Source organism: Paroedura picta, chromosome 8 (genome assembly GCF_049243985.1).
Source record: "Paroedura picta isolate Pp20150507F chromosome 8, Ppicta_v3.0, whole genome shotgun sequence".
NCBI lineage: Eukaryota > Metazoa > Chordata > Lepidosauria > Squamata > Gekkonidae > Paroedura > Paroedura picta.
The window spans coordinates 100,212,277-100,232,193 of NC_135376.1; the positions used below are offsets into that span (position 1 = coordinate 100,212,277).

The 19,917-nt window shown below is 46.1% G+C and overlaps 1 protein-coding gene across 10 annotated transcripts in view; it reads right to left on the reverse strand.

Annotated features, from left to right (window-relative positions):
* FRMPD2 (FERM and PDZ domain containing 2) overlaps positions 1–19,917 on the reverse strand; it is a 229,230-nt gene that overhangs the window by 127,388 nt on the left and 81,925 nt on the right. For all 10 annotated transcript variants that reach the window (XR_013233792.1, XR_013233793.1, XM_077350968.1 and 7 more), the window contains 4 exons: positions 6,458–6,549; positions 4,814–4,912; positions 3,688–3,795; positions 3,463–3,579 (listed from right to left, as the gene is read on the reverse strand). Coding sequence is in view for 8 of the 10 variants with exons in the window: in XM_077350968.1 (XP_077207083.1) it covers positions 3,463–3,579; positions 3,688–3,795; positions 4,814–4,912; positions 6,458–6,549 (416 nt within the window). In the remaining 2 variants the exon portion in view is untranslated. The remainder of the gene's footprint in view (positions 1–3,462; positions 3,580–3,687; positions 3,796–4,813; positions 4,913–6,457; positions 6,550–19,917) is intronic.

The window sequence follows — 19,917 nt, forward strand, 5'->3', positions numbered from 1 at the left end:
CAGTTGACACCAAATTGGGAAGACTGGCAAATACTCCAGAAGATAGAGACAGAGTTCAACGAGATCTGAACACAATGGAAAAATGGGCAAATGAGAACAAGATGCAATTTAATAAAGATAAGTGTAAAGTTCTGCATCTGGGTCAGAAAAATGAAAAGCATGCCTACTGGATGGGGGATACGCTTCTAGGTAACACTGTGTGTGAACGAGACCTTGGGGTACTTGTGGATTGTAAACTAAACATGAGCAGGCAGTGTGATGCAGCGGTAAAAAAGGCAAATACCATTTTGGGCTGTATCAACAGGGGCATCTATGATTCTAACTCTTCTTCTTCAAGAAGGTGAAAAAGGAGTATCCAGGTAACTATTGACCCATCAGCTTGATGTCTATTGGTGGCAAATTTTTGGAACAAATCATCAAACAGTTGGTCCTTAAGCAGCTAGAGTGGATAGTTGTAATTACTAAGGTCCATTCCGCACAAGTTTAATGTAGCAGGATTGTGGCAAATTTTAATAGCTACTAATATGCAGTTATGCACGATGTCGTACACAATCTGCCACACTCCTGAAACAGTCCCGCTAAAAGCGCTTCATTGTAGTGCTTCCAAGGAAATCCCAAAAAGTGCATTCACCCTCTGGAAAGCGCTATACTCTTGCAAACAATCTGCAACAGTTTCGAAAAAGTTCTGTGCATTACCATTGTTGCAGTTTCAGCAAAGTCCCTCCCCCTGGCTCTCTCCTCTGAACTTCCGGCAAAGCGATCGCCATTTTTTTTTCTCGGAGCGAGCGGAGAGCAACGAGCCGGCAAGCCTTCATTCACCCAGCGAGGCTTCTCCGGCTGCAGTCCCTCCACAGAGCTGCTTCAAAGCTCCCTTCAAGTCACCAAGCACAACACAGCCCCATTTGCAAGTTCCCTTTATTTTCGGCAGAAAATCGCGCCCGTGCACGGGGGGGGGGGGGATTTTTATTTCACTCAGGGGAGTGTTGCAATGATGAAACGGCAGCTCACACACCAGCTGCCAGCTAGATGGGTCTCTACGTTAGGAGGAAAGCAAGGAATCAAGGAATCAAGGCATATTGGTTGCAACGTGTGTTTTTCTTTCTTTTTTTTTTAACTGTTCTTAAAGGGAAAGGGGCTTTTCCGGAGCATGGTAACTTCGCCCATTGGCTGCTCATTTGATTGATGGCCAGGGGCGGGACAAAGTCTTACCAGGAAGAAATTGCTTCCTTTCTAGCAATTTTTGGCGAGACCGGAAACCTGTGGGAAACGATTGAAACCCAACTGGATTCCACTACAAAGGCAGGTATGCGTTACGCCGAATTCCACTATTTTAAATTCCGTTTTTTCTTTCTGTAATCAATTTGCCACATTGATCCTGGTGCGGAATGGGCCTAAGAGTCAACATGGCTGTCTCAAGAACAAGTCATGCTATGCCGTGAGGTACCCCTGAGGTACCCCGCCCCTCACCTCCCTCCAGTCTGATGAAAAAAGTCATTTCTTTTTTTGAGAATGTTACTGCCTTGCCAGAACATGGGAATGCTGTGGACATGGTTTACCTTGATTTCAGTTAGGCTTTTGATAAAGACCCATGATATTCTTATTAGCATGTTGGTAAAATGTGGCATGGATTCTTATCACTGTTGGGTGGATTATTACTGGTTGACAGATCACACCCAAAAGGTGCTTGTAAAAGGTTCAACATCTTCTTAGAGAAAAGTGATAAGTGGAGTGCCTAGGGATCTGTGCTGGGCCCTGTGTTCTTCAACATATTCATAAATGATTTGGATGAAGGAATAGAGGGGACACTTATTAAATTTGCAGATGATACTAAACTGGGAGGGATAGCAAACAAACCAGAAGACAGAATCAGGATACAGGATGATCTTCAGGCTAGAAAACTGCCCTAAAATGAATAAAATGAATTTTAATAGGGAAAAATGTAACATTCTGCATTTAGGTAGGAAAAATCAAGTGCATCACTATGGGATGGGTGAGACTTGTCTTGGCAGTAGTACATGTGAAAAGGATCTGGGGGTCTTAGTAGACCATACACTGAACATGAGTCAGCGGCATGACTCGGTAGCTAAAAAGGCAAACAGGATTTTGGGCTGTATTAAAAGAAGTATAGTGTCCAGATCATGCAAGATGATGCACTTTGCTCTGCTCTGGTTAGACCTCACTTGGAGTACTGTATTCAGTTTTCGGCACAATTGAAGAAAGATGTAGAGAAACTGCAGTGTGTCCAGAGGAGCAGAAGAGTTGGTTCTTATATGCCGCTTTTCTCTACCCGGAGTCTCAAAGCAGCTTACAGTCCTTTCCTCTGCACACAACATACACCCTGTGGGGTGGGTGAGGCTGAGAGAGCACTGACATCGCTGCTCAGTCAGAACAGTTTTATCAGCGCGGTGGCGAGCCCAAGGTCACCCACCTGGCTGCATGTGGGGGAGTGCAGAATCAAATCCAGCTTGCCAGATTAGAAGTCCGCACTCCTAACCACTACACCAAATTGGAGGGATACAATGATGATGAGTGGTTTGGAGACCAAGCTGTATGTGGAAACACTGAGGGAGCTTGGTCTGTTTAGCCTGGAAAGAAGGCGACTAAGAGGTGATATGATAACCATCTTCAAATACTTGGAAGGCTGTCATATGGAGCAGAGTTATTTTCTGTTGCCCCAGGGGGTCAGATCAGAATCAATGGGTTGAAATTAATTCAAAAGAATTTTTGGCTAAACATCCAGAAGAAGTTCCTAACAGTTAGAGTTGTTCCTTGGGAGATGGTGAATTCTCTTTCTTTGGAAGTTTTGAGGCAGAGGCTAGATAGTCATCTCACAGAAATGTTGATTTTATGAATTTAGGCATATTGTGAGTGGGTGGGCAGGAAGGGATGTGCCAGTGTTTGGCTCTTGTGGCCCTTCCTTGCATATCCAGGTAATCACTAATAGCCACTGTGGGTAGGTGAATTTCCTCCAGGCCAGGCTGGGTTCTGGAGATTTTTGATAGAGGGATCACTGGGGCATGAAATTGAGGTCACCGTGAGTGGGCAGGTAGTTGTGAATTCCTGCATTTTACAGTGGGTTGGACTAGATGACACTGGAGATCCCATCCTATAATTCTAAGTCCTGGGTGGGAGGGGCTTCTATTTTTGGTGTTCTTTTTTTCCCTCAGAGCCAGAGCCTTGGTCCTTTCTCAAAGAATCTTCTTCAGTTGCAATGGTATCTGACTGACTGCAGTGGGAAAATATTCTCTGCAGGTAAGAGGAGCTAAGCTCTAGTGCCCTGCTGGGTACCCTTGGTGCATCCTGGAAAGGCATACAAATATTTGCATTGCCCTGTCTGCAGTGAGAGGAGACATGACCTAACCGATTTGGATGACTTCCCCCTTTGAAAGAGAATAAGAATGCAGAAAAATGTGTTCTCTACATACCAGCATTGTCCATGTAAACCCCCCATCCTCTTTGTACCTTTAGGCTGAGAGATAATCAGCTCCACTTCATCTGAAGAATTCTGGATAATCTTAACTGCAGTATTAAAGGAAACTCCCTCCAGGCTAATGTTGTTCACAGATATGAGATGTCCCCCTGCAAGGAATGATTTAAACAAAAAATGTTCAACAGTGAAGACAGAGAAGGCTTTAGTTGAATCCGATGAACGATTTGGATTCTAATGAAAGATCTGAAAATGGCAACCTGGTTTCATAAGCCCAACTCTATCCGCAGGTCCTCCGGGGACAATGGAAGCAATAAATATGCCAAAATCTAATTTCCCCACATTTTCTCCTCCGATGATTACAAAACCTAGGTGAAAAAATGAGATAATGTTCAGAAGATGCTAATGGGAATTAGTACAGAAAGAGAATCTCAGATGATCAGAATAATTCTGGTAAGTTTTCTCTAAAAGCTTCTATGTGCTCATTGATCTTCTGTATGGTCTAAAACAGGTAAACGTGTTCAGCTCCTTGGGATTTCACTGAGAAGAAGCATGTGCTTGAGTTAGGGGGTCTCCAACCTTTTAAAGCTAGCAGGCACTTTTGAAATTCTGATAAAGGATGATGGAAACAAACACAAAATGGCTGCCACAGGAGATGTGGCCAAAGTATTAGGAAGATTGTAATTCTGATAGTAATCTTCAACGTTTCTGGCAGAAGTTCTTAACAAGATGACTCTTAAAACTGTGGTGTTGTGGCAGCTACCGCTGAAGCAACTCTTTGACTGTCTGCACAGCCAATCAGAAACCCTGCTGGGCAAAAGGCCCATTTTCTAAAACAATTTGAAGGCCACCAGGAAGGATACCAGCAGGCACCATGGTATTTATGAGCACCACACTGGGAGACTCTCAGAAGACAAACACAAGAAGAGCAAACTACACTGTATAGACATGGAAACAGCCTAGCCACAAGCTCATGATGAGCAGGACCCAAACTTCTGTGGAATTGTGGGTTCCATTTGTAACATGTGTTAGGGAGCAATCTGAGCACTCCAGGATAGATATATCCTTTATTTTATTTATTTATTTATTAGTACATTTGCATACTGCCCTCCCCAAAAGCTCAGGGCAGTTCACATAGAAAGTAACAGAACAGTACATCAAACTCATTGATTATAATGAATGGAATATCACAGTAATAAAAAGAGAAAATAACATTCTAACATAATGAACAATCTAGCAGGCCCATGGTTGGCCAGATCTGTCGCATGGGTTCAAAGGAGGGAGGTTTAGGTCCCAGTAGATATTGTTTAGTTTTGGTCAACTTCAAACAAATGCCCTTTTGCAGGCCTTGCAGGACTGTTTTAGTTCATCATAGGTTAGACTCACCAAAGCCATTTTTAGGGTCACGTTTTAAAGTGACACAAATTATTTCTCTTTCTAGTCTGGACAATAAGGTCTTTCTCAGGTGGCCTGGTGAACCTGGAGCTGTGGAAAGAAGAGGAAGTAAGCACAATAAGAACAATGCAGGCTGCCTGATGGATGGAACCAAGGGCAATAAACAGATGTGCTATCCAGTAGTAGGGTGCAGAGGAAGAGGGAATAACTTTACCCTTCAAACTCACTTACTCCCCAAAAGCCATAATTTGCATACAGGAGGAGATGGACCCCAAAGAAACATTTAACTCTCTGATCATCACAGTTGTCTGGGGCCACCAAAAACAATGAAGCTCTTAGCCTGAGATCAGATTCTACTTGAAGAAGTCACGGCTGAGATCCTAAAGCAGAAACGAAAAGTTTGTTCCAGGCCAATCAAGGGGAAGATCAGGACTGACACTGGTGGTCTCTGGTGTGTGGGGCTTGCATCAGCATTTGGCGGCACCAGGCAGCTGCCACAGTCCGAGCACCCGGGGATGACCAGTCCCAGATCTTGGCCTGCGGTAGATCTTTTGAGAGAAGAGGGAAAGCAGAGCCCTCTCCCTCTGGGCAGCAGCAGTGATTGCTCCAGATGGCCAAGCAAGCAAGAAGAGTGGCAAGAGCTGCTGCAGCTGCTGCTCATTTGCCAGATGATCACATGGAAAGACGGTGTGCAACAGCCACTGCCACTGTGGCACACCATCTGAATGAAAACGAGGAAAAGCACAATTAATGGGCAGGAGGAAATGACCAAAGGTGGGGACATCTTTTCCAGCCGCCACCTCATCCCACTACCTGGAGTTGGCCAGGCTGAGAAGTGACCTGATGGGCACTGGTGTGTGTGCTGAAGAAAGGGCAAATCTCCCAAGCCTTCCCTTTGAACCCTGAGGACTGACTCCTTCCCCTAGAGAATCTGGGAGAAAGTTTAAGAACCAGAAACGTCTAACCCTGACACTTTGAAAGTGTCTAGTTGTCTGATCCATAGTCTCATTGAAGGAGTGTGTCCACAGCTTGAGAAAGATCCTCACTACTCCTCACTACTAGTGGATTCTCAGAGGGAGGCTGCAGTCAAGGAGGGAAACTCTTATGCAGCTATCTGAACAGGTGTTACAGATGCCCGTGCTGTCAAGTCAAAACCGATTGATGGCAACCACAGCATTGAGCTGTGAGTGAGAACCAGTGAGAAGCAGAGGTGGGTGGCCATGGCCTTCCCTTGTAGAACCTTCCTTGGTGCCGGCTAAACCTCCCTGAGCATGCTGAAAAAGGGTCTATGAATAAACCAATAAGTCAATGCCCAGTTACTGGGAACATATCTTAGTTTGGGTAAGGAGACAACTTTGGGTCTAATGCCGTACAGAGCTTCTGGGGACTCATGGATGGGTCTTTTAAACAAATGTTCCAGAGAACCACTCAAAGTTCTTTAACCTTTGTTTACAAACAAAATAGGCAAGGGGCGCATTCTGTGGACATGCTGGAATGGAAAATCTTATGTCCATTTTAGGGTGCCAACCACAGAAAAGGCATGCCCCCTCCATTCCTCCAACATTCCCTCGACCTTCAACTCCTTCGGCCCTCCACCAGAACAGTCACTGAAAATTCTTCCCCAGGGTTACTCACCACTGGCTGCATACTGAGTTGAATCGATGGAAAGATAGTCATAGCTGCTTCGCTTTACACCCAAAGCTGTGTGCATCTCTGATTGAGATGCCCTGGATGGAGGCATTAGGAAGAAAGAAGGCAAGATTAAAGGTGAGTGCCTCCCCTTCCCTTTCATCCTGGTTGAACTAGGAAAATCTCTAAAATTAAACTTGGTTGTTGAAGCATGAGTGCACCACAGAACCCAGATTCTCTCCGCTAATTTGTACTTTTCCTCCCCTCTGTGCCACATGGATCTGCCAACGGAGAAAGCTACCAAGAAGCAACTATACTGTGATCAGTGGCCTGCATCTGGGTCTGCAAATGGTCTCCTGGCCTCTCTTTTCAATTCCACTGGGATCCCGCTGCTCACATCCTTCCACTGTGAAAAGTGCTCATTGATTTCTACTCACTGACAGTGGAGGTAGTGATGGCCACAAGCACAGATGGCTTTGAAAGATTTGTTGTTGTTGTTGTTAGGTGCGAAGTTGTGTCCGACCTATCACGACCCCATGGATCCAGGCTTTCCTGCCCTCTACCATTACCCGAAGTCCATTTAAGTTTGCACCAACTGCTTCAGTGACTCCATCCAACCACTTCATTCTCTGTCGTCCCCTTCTTCTTTTGCCCTCAATCGCTCCCAGCATTAGGCTCTTCTCCAAGGAGTCCTTCTTTCTCATGAGGTGGCCAAAGTATTTGAGTTTCATCTTCAGGATCTGGCCTTCTAAGGAACAGTCAGGGCTGATCTCCTCTAGGACTGACTGATTTGTTCGCTTTGCAGTCCAAGGGACTCGCAAGAGTCTTCTCCAGCACCAGAGTTCAAAAGCCTCAATTCTTTGACGCTCGGCCTTCCTTATGGTCCAACTTTCACAGCCATACATTGCAACTTGGAATACCATAGCCTTGACTAGACGCACTTCAGTTGGCAGGGTGATGTCTCTGCTTTTTAGGATGCTGTCTAGATTTGCCATAGCTTTTCTCCCCAGGAGAATCATAGAATCATAGAGTTGGAAGGGGCCATACAGGCCATCTAGTTCAACCCCCAGCTCAACGCAGGATCAGCCCTAAGCATCCTAAAGCAGCCAAGAAAAGTGTGTATCCAACCTTTGCTTGAAGGCTGCCAGTGAGGGGGAGAGAGAGCAAGAAGGTGAGGAATGGTTAGAGGTGCGATAATTTTTAGCCCTACAGTATTTTAGCCCTACAGTATAGCCCTACTGGTGTAACATTAGAATCATAGAATCATAGAATCATAGAGTTGGAAGGGGCCATACAGGCCATCTAGTCCAACCCCCTGCTCAACGCAGGACTAGCCCTAAGCATCCTAAAGCATCCAAGAAAAGTGTGTATCCAACCTTTGCTTGAAGACTTCCAGTGAGGGGGAGCTCACCACCTCCTTAGGCAGCCTATTCCACTGCTGAACTACTCTGACTGTGAAAAACTTTTTCCTGATATCTAGCCTATATCGTTGTACTTGAAGTTTAAACCCATTACTGCGTGTCCTCTCCTCTGCAGCCAGCAGAAACAGCATCCTGCCCTCCTCCAAGTGACAACCTTTCAAATACTTAAAGAGGGCTATCATGTCCCCTCTCAACCTCCTTTTCTCAGAGGCTGAACATTCAGAGGCTGAACATTCCCAAGTCCCTCAATCTATCTTCATAGGGCTTGGTCCCTTGGCCCCAGATCATCTTCGTCGCTCTCCTCTGTACCCTTTCAATTTTATCGACGTCCTTCTTGAAGTGAGGCCTCCAGAACTGCACACAGTACTCCAGGTGTGGTCTGACCAGTGCCGTATACAATGGGACTATGACATCTTGTGATGCCCCTGTTGATACAGCCCAAAATGGCATTTGCCTTTTTTTACCTCTGCATCACACTGCCTGCTCATGTTTAGTTTACAGTCCACAAGTACCCCAAGGTCTAGTTCACACACAGTGCTACCTAGAAGCGTATCCCCCATCCAGTAGGCATGCTTTTCATTTTTCTGACCCAGATGCAGAACTTTACACTTATCTTTATTAAATTGCATCTTGTTCTCATTTGCCCATTTTTCCATTGTGTTCAGATCTCGTTGAACTCTGTCTCTAAATATTATTTTTTTCAATGTGCAGAAATGCCCTGACAGAACTATTGTGGGGGCCATTCCATATAGTGAAAGGCTGACCTTTTGCTCATGCCATATTTTTGGTGTTTTATACAACACTGTCAGCATCCAGTGTCCCAGTAGCAAACCGGCAGCTACATCCTCCATTTTAAAGCGCTCGTTGGGCAATCCACAAAAGTGGATTCCCCCAGCCATGTAGCACAAGCAAGAGGAGAGCAACCAGCAAACATACGCTAAGGAAAAGTGTGGAACAGAAGGAGCACTATCTTCGCCTCCAGTGCCCGCCCTCGCACCTGCCTCCCTCTCCCTTCTCCCGGGGACAGGGCTTTTTTTGTGTGTGTGAAGCAAACTGCCTGGAGCAATGAATACATATTAAATCCTCCAGGCAGAGCAAACAAAGTTTTTCCCCCACCGGTTACCACACAAAGCATGCCTCTCTAACCATTCGCCCCAAAAAATTTGGGAACAAGTTTACTTTTTTTAAAGCTTCAAGGCTCATAATTCCAAAAAGGGTGGCAGTAAAGTGTTTCATCAGACTGGAAGAAAGTGAGTAGCGGAGTACCTCAGGGCTTGGTCCAGTACTTTTAAACATATTTATTAATGATTTAGATGAGGGGGTGGAGGGACTACTCATCAAGTATGCAGATGACACCAAATTGGGAGGACTCCAGAAGATGCAAATACTCCAGAAGATAGAGACATCACATCAAAATCACAAGATGTCATAGTCTCATTGTATACGGCACTGGTTAGACCACACCTGGAGTATTGTGTGCAGTTCTGGAGGCCTCACTTCAAGAAGGACGTAGATAAAATTGAAAGGGTACAGAGGAGAGCGACGAAGATGATCTGGGGCCAAGGGACCAAACCCTATGAAGATAGGTTGAGGGACTTGGGAATGTTCAGCCTGGAGAAAAGGAGGTTTAGAGGGGACATGATAGCCCTCTTTAAGTATTTGAAAGGTTGTCACTTGGAGGAGGGCAGGATGCTGTTCCCATTGGATGCAGAGGGAAGGAAACGCAGTGATGGGTTTAAACTACAAGTACAACGATATAGGCTAGATATCAGGAAAAGATTTTTCACAGAGTAGTTCAGCAGTGGAATAGGCTTCCTAAGGAGGTGGTGAGCTCCCCCTCACTGGCAGTCTTCAAGCAAAGGTTGGATACACACTTTTCTTGGATGCTTTGGGCTGATCCTGCGTTGAGCAGGGGGTTGGACTAGATGGCCTGTATGTCCCCTTCCAACTCTATGATTCTATGATTCTAAACAAATTCACCATCAGAGAATGGTCTACCACTCTCAACAATATATTTAGCAACATGATATCTGGCCCTCATAGTAGACAGGTTCTCTTCAACATGCTTTCTAAAACTATTTTGCTGCAAAAACATTGATTTTTCAAAGTTTATCTTGCTCACTCACACCGCTCCCTGATATATTGAGTAGCTTCTGTTACAGGATTCAAAATGCCTTTTAATATTGTATTTTAATACTGAGACAGTTTCAAGACAAATCAGGCAAACTGCTTTATCCTTATTTAAAACAAAGAAGTACAAGGGCAGGGGAGGACCTGAAGTACTTAGTAGTCCATTTGTCATTAAAGACATGGTGCTCATCTGTGATTTTTTGTTTCTTTGAAACAGAATGTCCTTTTGCAGACATTTTACAGGGTTTTTAGCAGAGCAGCAGTTGCAGAGTTTCAATATTATCCTTGGATAAATAAAAATATGAGGATTATAATTTTAGGGCCCTAACTCCTCCTTTTCCCATTAAATCCACTCCACTCTAGCTGCTATTAGCTGGGGATTTTCAATTCAACCATGGCAAAGAAAAGAAGAGACCCCTGCCCCCCCCCCCCCAATTCACTACAGTTCTCAGAAGCACTGGGCTATATACACAGGCTAGGAACAATTTTTTTAAATGGATTGTGAATCTGGCCTACCAGATGTTAGAGTTGAAATCCTAAGTAATTTGAATACTATGAGATTTATTTCTTAATAAACACATTCCCTTGAAGTTTAAATATACACCGGCTAATACATTAAAAATTGGGGGCCCTCCAAAAAAGGGTAAGTAGACAGAAAGAGTGAATGAGGGCAGCCTTCCACCTGGAACAGAGGATATGCCATTAAGTTGGTGTCAATTTATATGCAGGATACACATATACATCAATGATTGCCAGCCAAGTCTCAATCATGAGAAGTAAAATGGCAGCCAGAGGGAGAACTTGGCTGGAAGAAGATGTGAGAAGGAGAATGCCATAAGCTTCCTTACTAAGAGAGTACTCAAGGGGCCATTCACCAGCTCCTGTAATCACAGATGTATAAGAAGACTCCTAGCTGGAGTGAAGAAGGGAGGAGAGGCAGAAGCAAGCAAGGACAAAAGTCAGAGCAACCAGCTCTTGTTGTGGAAGGAAGAATGCTTTTGCTTGCAGCAACTTCACCAGTAATTTTGGAAGAAACTTGCTTTTTATTTATTTATTTATTTATTTATTTATTTATTTATTTATTTATTTATTATTAAATTTGGAAACCGCCAGCTCCTGGACCAGCCGGTTCATGTCGGTTCACAACAAGATAAAATCATAAGACAACAAGATACTCTCTCACTGATAAAATACAATACAAATACAATCCAGTTATCCCAATTTAAGTAAGGCAGGAATAACAATCCCTAATTAGACCCATATTCCTCAACCTCTTCGTTCCTGGCAGTGTCAGTTTGTTATAGTGCTGGGTGATGGTAGGCCCCAGAGGATCCAGATGTCACAAGGGCGGGGGAGGACCTGATCTTTTGACTAAACTTCCCCATACTTTTGAGCCAAAAGCCAATATATATAGTGTTTAAATCCTGTGAAGAAGAATAGATCATAGTGAAGGACTAGACCATCAGCAAATATTAAGTTGGAAAAACAACCACTGATGAAAATGCCCCTTTGAAAACGGTTCGTTTTATGATGATTAAAAGAAGAGACAAGACATTTCTATTTGTATTTATTGTTAAATTGTTTAAATGTTAATTATAGCCTAGGGTAGGTTCTTTTTTCTGTTATCAACCAAAAGCCTGGCAGAAGAGCTCTGTCTTGCAGGCCCAGAGAGCTCCAAAAGGGCCCTCAGTTCTTCTAGGAGATCATTCCACCAGGTGGAGGCCAGGATTGAAAAGGCCCTGGCCTTGGTCAAGACCAGGTGTGCTTCCTGGGGACTCGGGATCCTCAACAGACTCACACCCGCAGAATATAATGTCCTGTGGTGGGCATAAGGGGATAAGCAGTCCCACAGGTAGGTAAGACCAAGGCTGCATATAGCCTTATAACTTGAACTTGATTTTGAAACGAACTGGCAACCAATGCAGCTCCCTCAGCAATGGCTGGACATGAGGCCCTCCAAGATGACTTAGTGAGGACCCAAGCAGCTGCATTCTGTACCAATTGTAGTTTCTGAGCCAGGAACAAGGGTAGGCTGGCAGGCCAGTGCTGCGCCATGGGGGGGAGGGGAGGTGCGGCCGCCAGGCGCACACATGCAGGTGCGGAGCTCTGCGCCTGTGTGTGTGTGTGCCCACTGGCGCTCCAACATCTGCACCTCCTCTCCCGCTGGGAGAGGCCAGACACTTCGGGCGCCAAAGTGCCCAACCCTAATTTCAAGTAAGAAAAAGAGTAGGGAATCTGTAGGAACACTGCGAGGACAAGAAAGTGAAATTATAACAGACTAGGGACAAAGCCTGTTGCATTCAGGAATACAATGGGTGCTAGACTGAGGAGTGAGGTGGAAGAACTCTGCAGATGGCCTCTCCCTCCCCCAGGACCTGAAAAGACTGGAGGCCCCCTGGGCAGGGAACTTACTGGCAGGGGCAGCTCTCATGCAGCAGGGATCTTCAGCCTCTGAACCTCTGAGGGAAATGGAAGGAGGAGGGGGTGGTTAGGGACAAATGTAAAGTTCTGCATTTAAGTAGGAAAAACCAAATACACCAATATAAGATGGGGGAGGTCTTTACAGTATCATGTGCGAAAAGGATCTGGAGTCACAGTAGACCATACATTGAACATGAGTCAGTAGTGTGACTAAGGGGCTAAACAGGCAAATGGGATTTGGGGCTGTATCAAATGGGAGTATCGAGTCCAGATTACGGGAGGTGATGGTACCACTTTACTCTGCTTGGGTTCAGCTTCACTTGGAGTACTGTGTTCAGTTTTGGGCACCACAGTTGAAGAGGGAGTGTGTCCAGAGGAGGGCAACAAAGATGGTGAGGGGTTTGCAGACGTATGAGGAAACGTTGGGGGAGCTTGGTCTGTTTAGCTTGGAGAAGCTTGGAGAGGAGGTGACTGAGAGGGGATCTGACATCCATCAAGTATTCAAGTATATACAATGAAATAAATTCAAAAGAAATTCCATCTAAACATCCGGAAGAAGTTCCTGATAGAGTGGTTTCTCAATGGAACAGGCTTCCTAGGGAGGTGGTGGGTTCTCCACCTTTGGAAATTTTTAAACAGAGGCTGGTAAGCCATCTGATAGAGAGGCTGATTCTGTGAAGGTTCAAGAGGGTGGCAGGTAACAGTGGATGAGCGATAGGGTTGTGAGTGTCCTGCATAGTGCAGGGGGTTGGACTAGATGACCCAGTAGGTCCCTTCCAATTCTATGATTCCCCAGCCACAGGACCTTTGTCTTGGAGAGGCTGAATTTCAGATGACCCTGCCTGATCCATCAAGACGCTGCTTCAAAACAACTGGCAAATGTATTTGGGGGGAGATCTGGCCGGCCATTAGGAGACAGAGCTGTGCATCATCCGCATATTGGTGATGGGTGGAGCCTCTAGAAATGTTCGGTATGCAAAACGCTTTGTATCCTCCCCCCCAAATATACTAGGCCTTTTAATGTCCTTTTCCTGCCTCATCATCATCATCATCATCATCATCATCATCATCATCATCATCATCATCATTATTATCAACAACAACAACAAGCCTTTAATAGCATATAAAAGTACAATATAAGAAGGGAAAGTGCAAAAGGATCCACTGCTAGTGAGAACAAAGGCAAAGATCATGCTTTAGACATAATACATTCACGATTTCTCATGGCAAGATATAAAAACTTTGCTACTGGTTCAATTATATCAGGGTTCTGGGATGTCAAAAGAAACTGAGTCTTTCATTCATCCAAATGCAGTTCTCTTTTACACAGCAGTGAGTTAAGAAATTTGGCTCGGATCGGAGAATAAAATGGACAATGGACAATGGGAGAAAACGTGTGTAATTGATTCTATACAGCAGTGGTCCCCAACCTTTTTATCACTGGGGACCACTCAGCGCTTGACAATTTTACTGATGCCCACTGCCCTTAACGCTCTCTGACTCGGGTCGCTATGCTAATGTTTAAACATCCCTTCAAAATAAGATACAGACACGCCACAACAATGAACATAAGGAACATTTTATTTTCACGGAAATTTTAACTCATGACAATGAAAAATCAATGGGAACCCTGAGCTTGTTTCTCTGCAACGAGATAGTCCCATGAGCGCCTGCCGGGGGGGGGGAGGCGTCCTTGGCGGCCCACCTCCAGTTAGTCAACGGACCACATGTGGTCCGCGGCCCTTCAGGTTGGGGATCGCTACTATACAGCATTGTCCACATGGGCACAACCTAGCTGAATACAGGATCTGTTGAAATCTCCCATATAGAACAGCAGACGGTAGAGCATTAGTTCTAGCTAACATGAATGCTCTATGCTGTTGTGGGATTATTAGATGGTAGAAGTACGCAGCTAGGGGCTGAGAGCTTGGTGAGATCCCCAAGCTCAATGGTGAGCAAACGTTTCTAGCTTTACTGCTAAGTTCCTGCAGTTCTATGTCTAACAGTGTGCGTTTAATTAAATTAAATGCAGTCTTTTCAGATATCAGATACAAGGAGTCTAAAGATAGCCCTATAGATTTAATTTTCCCCTCAATGTGTCCTAACCAAGTAGATGATTCATGTTCAGATAGCATGAGGGAAATTAGACTATTGGGGTCGGATTTTAAATGAATGTGAAGACAGAACTTGATTGTTAACAACCATGCTCTGGTTTCCAATAGTCTTTGGCTGGTTTCTAGACATAGGACTGCGTAAGAGACACAGTTCGGGGTCCCAAGGATTTTACAAAGGAAGACAGATTGGAGACTTTTGTCTGCTTGGTTAAAAGTGTTGATCCAAATAGGGATGCCATAGAACAGTTGGGCACTTAGTTTCCCATTGAATACTTTGAGGGCTGCTGGCACGTACTGGTTACCGCTGGTGTAGAAGAAACGTGTAATTGCCAGGGCACTAGTTTTTGCAGATGTGATTGCATATTTCCTCTGTGTAGCCCAATTTGCATTATGGTGAAAAAATATTCCCAGGTATTTGAAGCTTTTAACTTGTTCAATGGTGTTACATCTTACATTCCATTTAAGAGGCTTCCAAGGCTTTCCAAAAACCACAATTTTAAACTTCTCAAAGTTCAGAGCAAGTTTGTTTACTTCACAGAAGTCCGGGAATTGAACCAGTAAGCGTTTTAAGCCAATTTGTGAATGGGGCAGCCCTACCGCATCATCTGCGTATAAAAGCAGTGGGATGTGAAGAGAACCAATTTTGGGGCTATGGCCAGAATTGAGGGATAGCGACGGAGCAAGGTCATTTATAAAAAGGTTAAATAGGAGGGGAACCAAAATGCATCCTTGTTTTACCCCTTTGTTGATTGGTATTTTAGGAGTAAGACTCCCAAGGGGGGTGAGTTTGACTTGGCAACAGGTAGAAGAATAGAGTTTCCTTATAAGATATAGGAGCCTTTTATCTATCTTCATCTTTAACAGCTTATCCCAGAGAAGATCTCTAGGGATAGAATCAAAGGCCCCCTTAAGGTCCAGAAAAGCTGCAAAGAGCTTTGGACCCTTTTTCTTACTATATTTGTTGACAAGGTGGGCAAGGATGGTGCAATGATCAAGGGAGGATTTCCCTTGACAGAATCCAACCTGCTCAGGGCCTAGAATCTTTTCCTTAGTCAACCACAAGGTAAGTTTATTTGATAGGAGTTTGGCATGTAGCTTCCCAACAATAGAGAGAAGGCTGATGGGTCTATAATTGGTTGGGAGCGAGCGGTCACCCTTTTTAAATACTGGAACAAGGATTGCATTTGTCTATGAGTCAGGCATTAAGCCTGTTTTATTTATTTATTTAGATTTCTATACCGCCCATTTCTTTGCAGCTCTGGGCAGTTTACACAGAACATTATAACTTACATGAAACATTATGTAGACTATAACATCAAAAAAACTTTAAAAAACATCAAAAGCTTACAAAACCACAATTATAATATAATAACAACAGTAACTTTGGGAGAGTCATGGGCAGGCATCTGGGTGGACCAGCAGGTGTTCTGAGTCGGTCGGCCTCAAGCAAATGCCTGGTGGAAGAGCTCCCTCTTGCAGGCCCTGCGGAACTGTGGAAGTTTGGGCAGGGCTCTGATCTCCTCAGGGAGCTCGTCTCACCAGGTGGGGGCCAGGACCGAGAAGGCTCTGGCCCTTGTTGAGGTCCGACGTGCTTCTCTGGGGCCAGGGATCTGCAGCCAGTTGGAGGTGGCAGAGCGTAAGACTCTTTTGGGGGTATAGGCAGGAAGGCGGTCTCTCAGATACACTGGGCCCAAACCGCGTATGGCCTTAAAGGTGATTACCAGAACCTTAAGCTTATTCCGGAATTCAACTGGGAGCCAGCCAAGTTATTGGAGTGCCAGCCGTATGTGGGATCTCCATGATGTTTTAGTGAGAATCCTGGCTGCAGCATTTTGTACCAGTTGTAGTTTCTGGATCAAGGATGAGGGTAGGCCTGCATAGAGCGAGTTGCAGAAGTCCAGCCTAGAGGTGACCGTTGCATGGATCATTGTGGCTAGGTGTTCTGGGTCCAGGTAGGGCGCTAGTAGCTTGGCTTGGTGGAGGTGGTAGAATGGCAGCCGCACTACCTTTGTGACCTGGGCTTCCATTGTAAGGGAAGCATCCAGGATCATACCCAGGTTCCTGGCGATGTGCGTCGGTAATAGCTGCACACCATCCAGGGTGGGCAGACGCGCTTCTTCCCATGGTCCCTTCCTACCTAACCATAGGACCTCCGTCTTTGTAGGGTTGAGCTTCAGGCGACTCTGCTTGATCCGTTTTGTCACTGCTTCCAGACATCTGGCTAAGGATTCTGGGGGGGAGTCAGGGCGGTCATCCATCAGGAGGTAGAGCTGGGTGTCATCCGCATATTGGTGGCAACCCAGCCCAAACCTCCGCACCAGTTGAGCCAGAGGCCGCATAAAGATGTTAAATAAGATAGGAGAGAGGACTGCTCCTTGTGGGACTCCACATGTGGGCTGGTGTTGGTTATATATTCTCTCTCCTATCGCTACCCTCTGTCCACGGCCCCGGAGGAAGGAATTCAGCCATTTGAGGGCCGTATTCCGGTGTTGGCGAGGCGGCGAGCTAGGAGCTCATGGTCTACTGTGTCAAACGCTGCCGATAGGTCTAATAGTATGAGCAGCGCTGACCCACCCTGGTCTAGCTGGCATCGGAGGTCGTCCATCAGGGCGACTAGCGCTGTCTCCACCCCATGTCCAGGCCGAAAGCCTGACTGAAATGGGTCAAGAGCTGAAGTTTCCTCCAGGAATGCTGATATTTGGTCCACAGCAGCCCTTTCAACTAACTTCCCCAGAAACGCTAAGTGCGAAACAGGGCGATAGTTGTCAGGGTCTTGCGCAGCCAAGGATGGTTTCTTGAGTAACGGGCATACCACTGCCTCTTGTCGGGGTTTCCCCGTCTTCACCGCTCCTACCCGGGGCCCCACCAGCAAGACGCGTGTCACCCGGAACTTCACCCAAACCTGCGGAGACAGGTCTGAGAGAGTCCTCAGCAGTGGGAGTCCCCAGCGAGGAACAGTGCTTACAGTTAGAAGACCAGGGAGAGACGAGGAACGGTTTTGGCCGGGCAAGGAACCGCCCAAGAACGAAACGACGGATGCAAGACGCCGGAGCTTCCCCTTTAAGAGTTCGGTGGGCGGGGGATGCAAGGGAGGAAAGCTACTTAATGGGAGAGGTCAGCGTCGGTGAAGAGGTGGGGTTCGGGATAGTGCGAGGAACTATCACTAACCCGGGAGTTCCAGTCCGGGATTCCCGGTGGACTCCATTCTGAGACGTCGACTATCTGCCTCAAGTGCTATTCTGACCTGCCTTCCCGTCTGCCGACACCATGGCGGAGCAAAGAAGAGGAGCGGACTCCTCGAACCCTGACAAATTGGTGGCCCGTACGGGGATCCCTGGAGGGCTACTGCGGCTTAGCCAGGTAATTCCTTGCATCCCGCCACGACTGGGAGGCAGCGCGGTTTTGCGGCCACCTACTTTTCGGGATCCACCTCCAGCCACAGCAAAGCTTCCGCCCCGTTTAGAGAGTACTGAGAGTAACGGAGGAAACATGGAGACGTCGCCCTCGGCGGTGGGCAGTCAGCCCACCATAGACTTTGAGTCTTTTGGGAGGTGGTTGGCTGAACATCAAGCACAGGTGATGGAATGAATGGCCCGCCAGCAGCAGGAAGCCCAAGAAACTCTCATGCAGCGGTTTCATCAAGCGGTGTCCACGTTAGCGCCCACAGCTGGGACCGGGGCTACCGGTATGATGAGCCCAGCGTTGCCAAAACCTCCCACTTTTTCCCTAACTAAGATGTCTAGTGAAGATGATATAGAAGCCTTTCTGGAGGCATTTGAGAGGACTGCCAAGGCGGCCAAGTGGCCCAAGGAACAGTGCCCCTTTATCTTGGGGCCGTATTTAATTGGGTAGGCCCAAGCCGCGATGAAAGCCCTAGGAAGGGAAGAAGCAGCCTCCTATGAGGCTTTGAAAAATGCTATTCTGGACAGATACCAGATTACCACAGAGACCCAAAGACAGAGGTTTCGGGCTATAACCTACCAACTGAACGAAAGACCCAGAACGTTAGTGACGAGGTTACGGGATCTAGCGTCCCGGTGGTTGCTACCCACGACGGATGAGAGGAGAAGGGTGGTGGACGAAGTTGTGTTCTCAAGCCCCTTCTATTGTCCAGCCTCCCCCCACCGCTGTCTCTGCCTCTTCCCCTCATTATTGTTTTGTTAATTACAGTAAAGAGAGCAGCCAAGAGAGGAGCCCACCAGTCTGGGAAGGTTTTAAGCAGCTCAGGAGGTTTAAGAAATATTCATACCAAGTAAGGGAGGGGATGAAGTTTGTTAAAGAAGATTTCTCATGAGAAGCTCCTGAAACTAGGACCCAGAATTGTCTTGTATGGTTGGTAATTGTAGCCTGCACAAGTTGTTCCCATTGTTTTTTAATATAATCACTTTGCTTTTTCTTTGTTAGTTGATATAATTGTTTTTCAAATGGAAATATTCTGCAGGCATAAGCTTAGCACTGGATTCCCTATAATCACGATAAATGGCACGGATTTGAGATTTTAATTTGCAGCATTTATCATAAAACCTATTATTATTATTATTATTATTATTATTATTATTATTATTATTATTATTATTATTATTATTATTATTAATATCCCGCCTCCCCCTGGAGGCTTGAGACGGGTCACATAAAAAAACAATCCCCTAAAACAATAAAAGCACAATAAAACATAAGACAAGAATGGCGGCAAAATTCAATATAACTAACCCAATTCCACACCCACTAAGAAGGGAAAGGGAGGGGGCAGATGATAGACGCAACCGTCACGTTTGTGAGGGGGGCTAGATTTTCTTGCTGTGCGGCCTCAACCGAAAGCCTGGCGGAAGAGCTCCGTCTTGCAGGCCCTGCGGAATGATGACAATTCCCGCAGGGCCCACAGCTCTCCCGGGAGCTCATTCCACCAGGTTGGGGCCAGGATCGAAAAGGTCCTGGCCCTGGTTGAGGCCAGGCGAGCTTCCTTGGGACCGGGAATGACCAATAGGTTAGCCCCCCACAGACTGTAAGGCCCTGCCAGGGGCATAGGCCGATGGTGTTCGGATGGCCTTGAAGGTCAAAACCAAAACCTTGAACCTGATCCAGAAGATAACCGGTAGCCAATGCAGCTGCCTCAGCACTGGCTGGATATGTGCCCTCCAAGGTGTAGCCGTGAGGACCCTAGCAGCCGTATTTTGGACCAGCTGTAGTTTCCGGATCAAGCCCAAAGGCAGGCCAGTGTAGAGCGAGTTACAGAAATCTAATCTGGAGGTGACCGTCGCATGGATCACTGTGGCCAAGTGTTCAGAGGACAGATAGGGCGCTAGTAGCTGAGCCCGGCGGAGATGGTAAAATGCCTGGCCAGCTACCTGTTTGACCTGTGCCTCAAGTTTTAGTGAGGCAT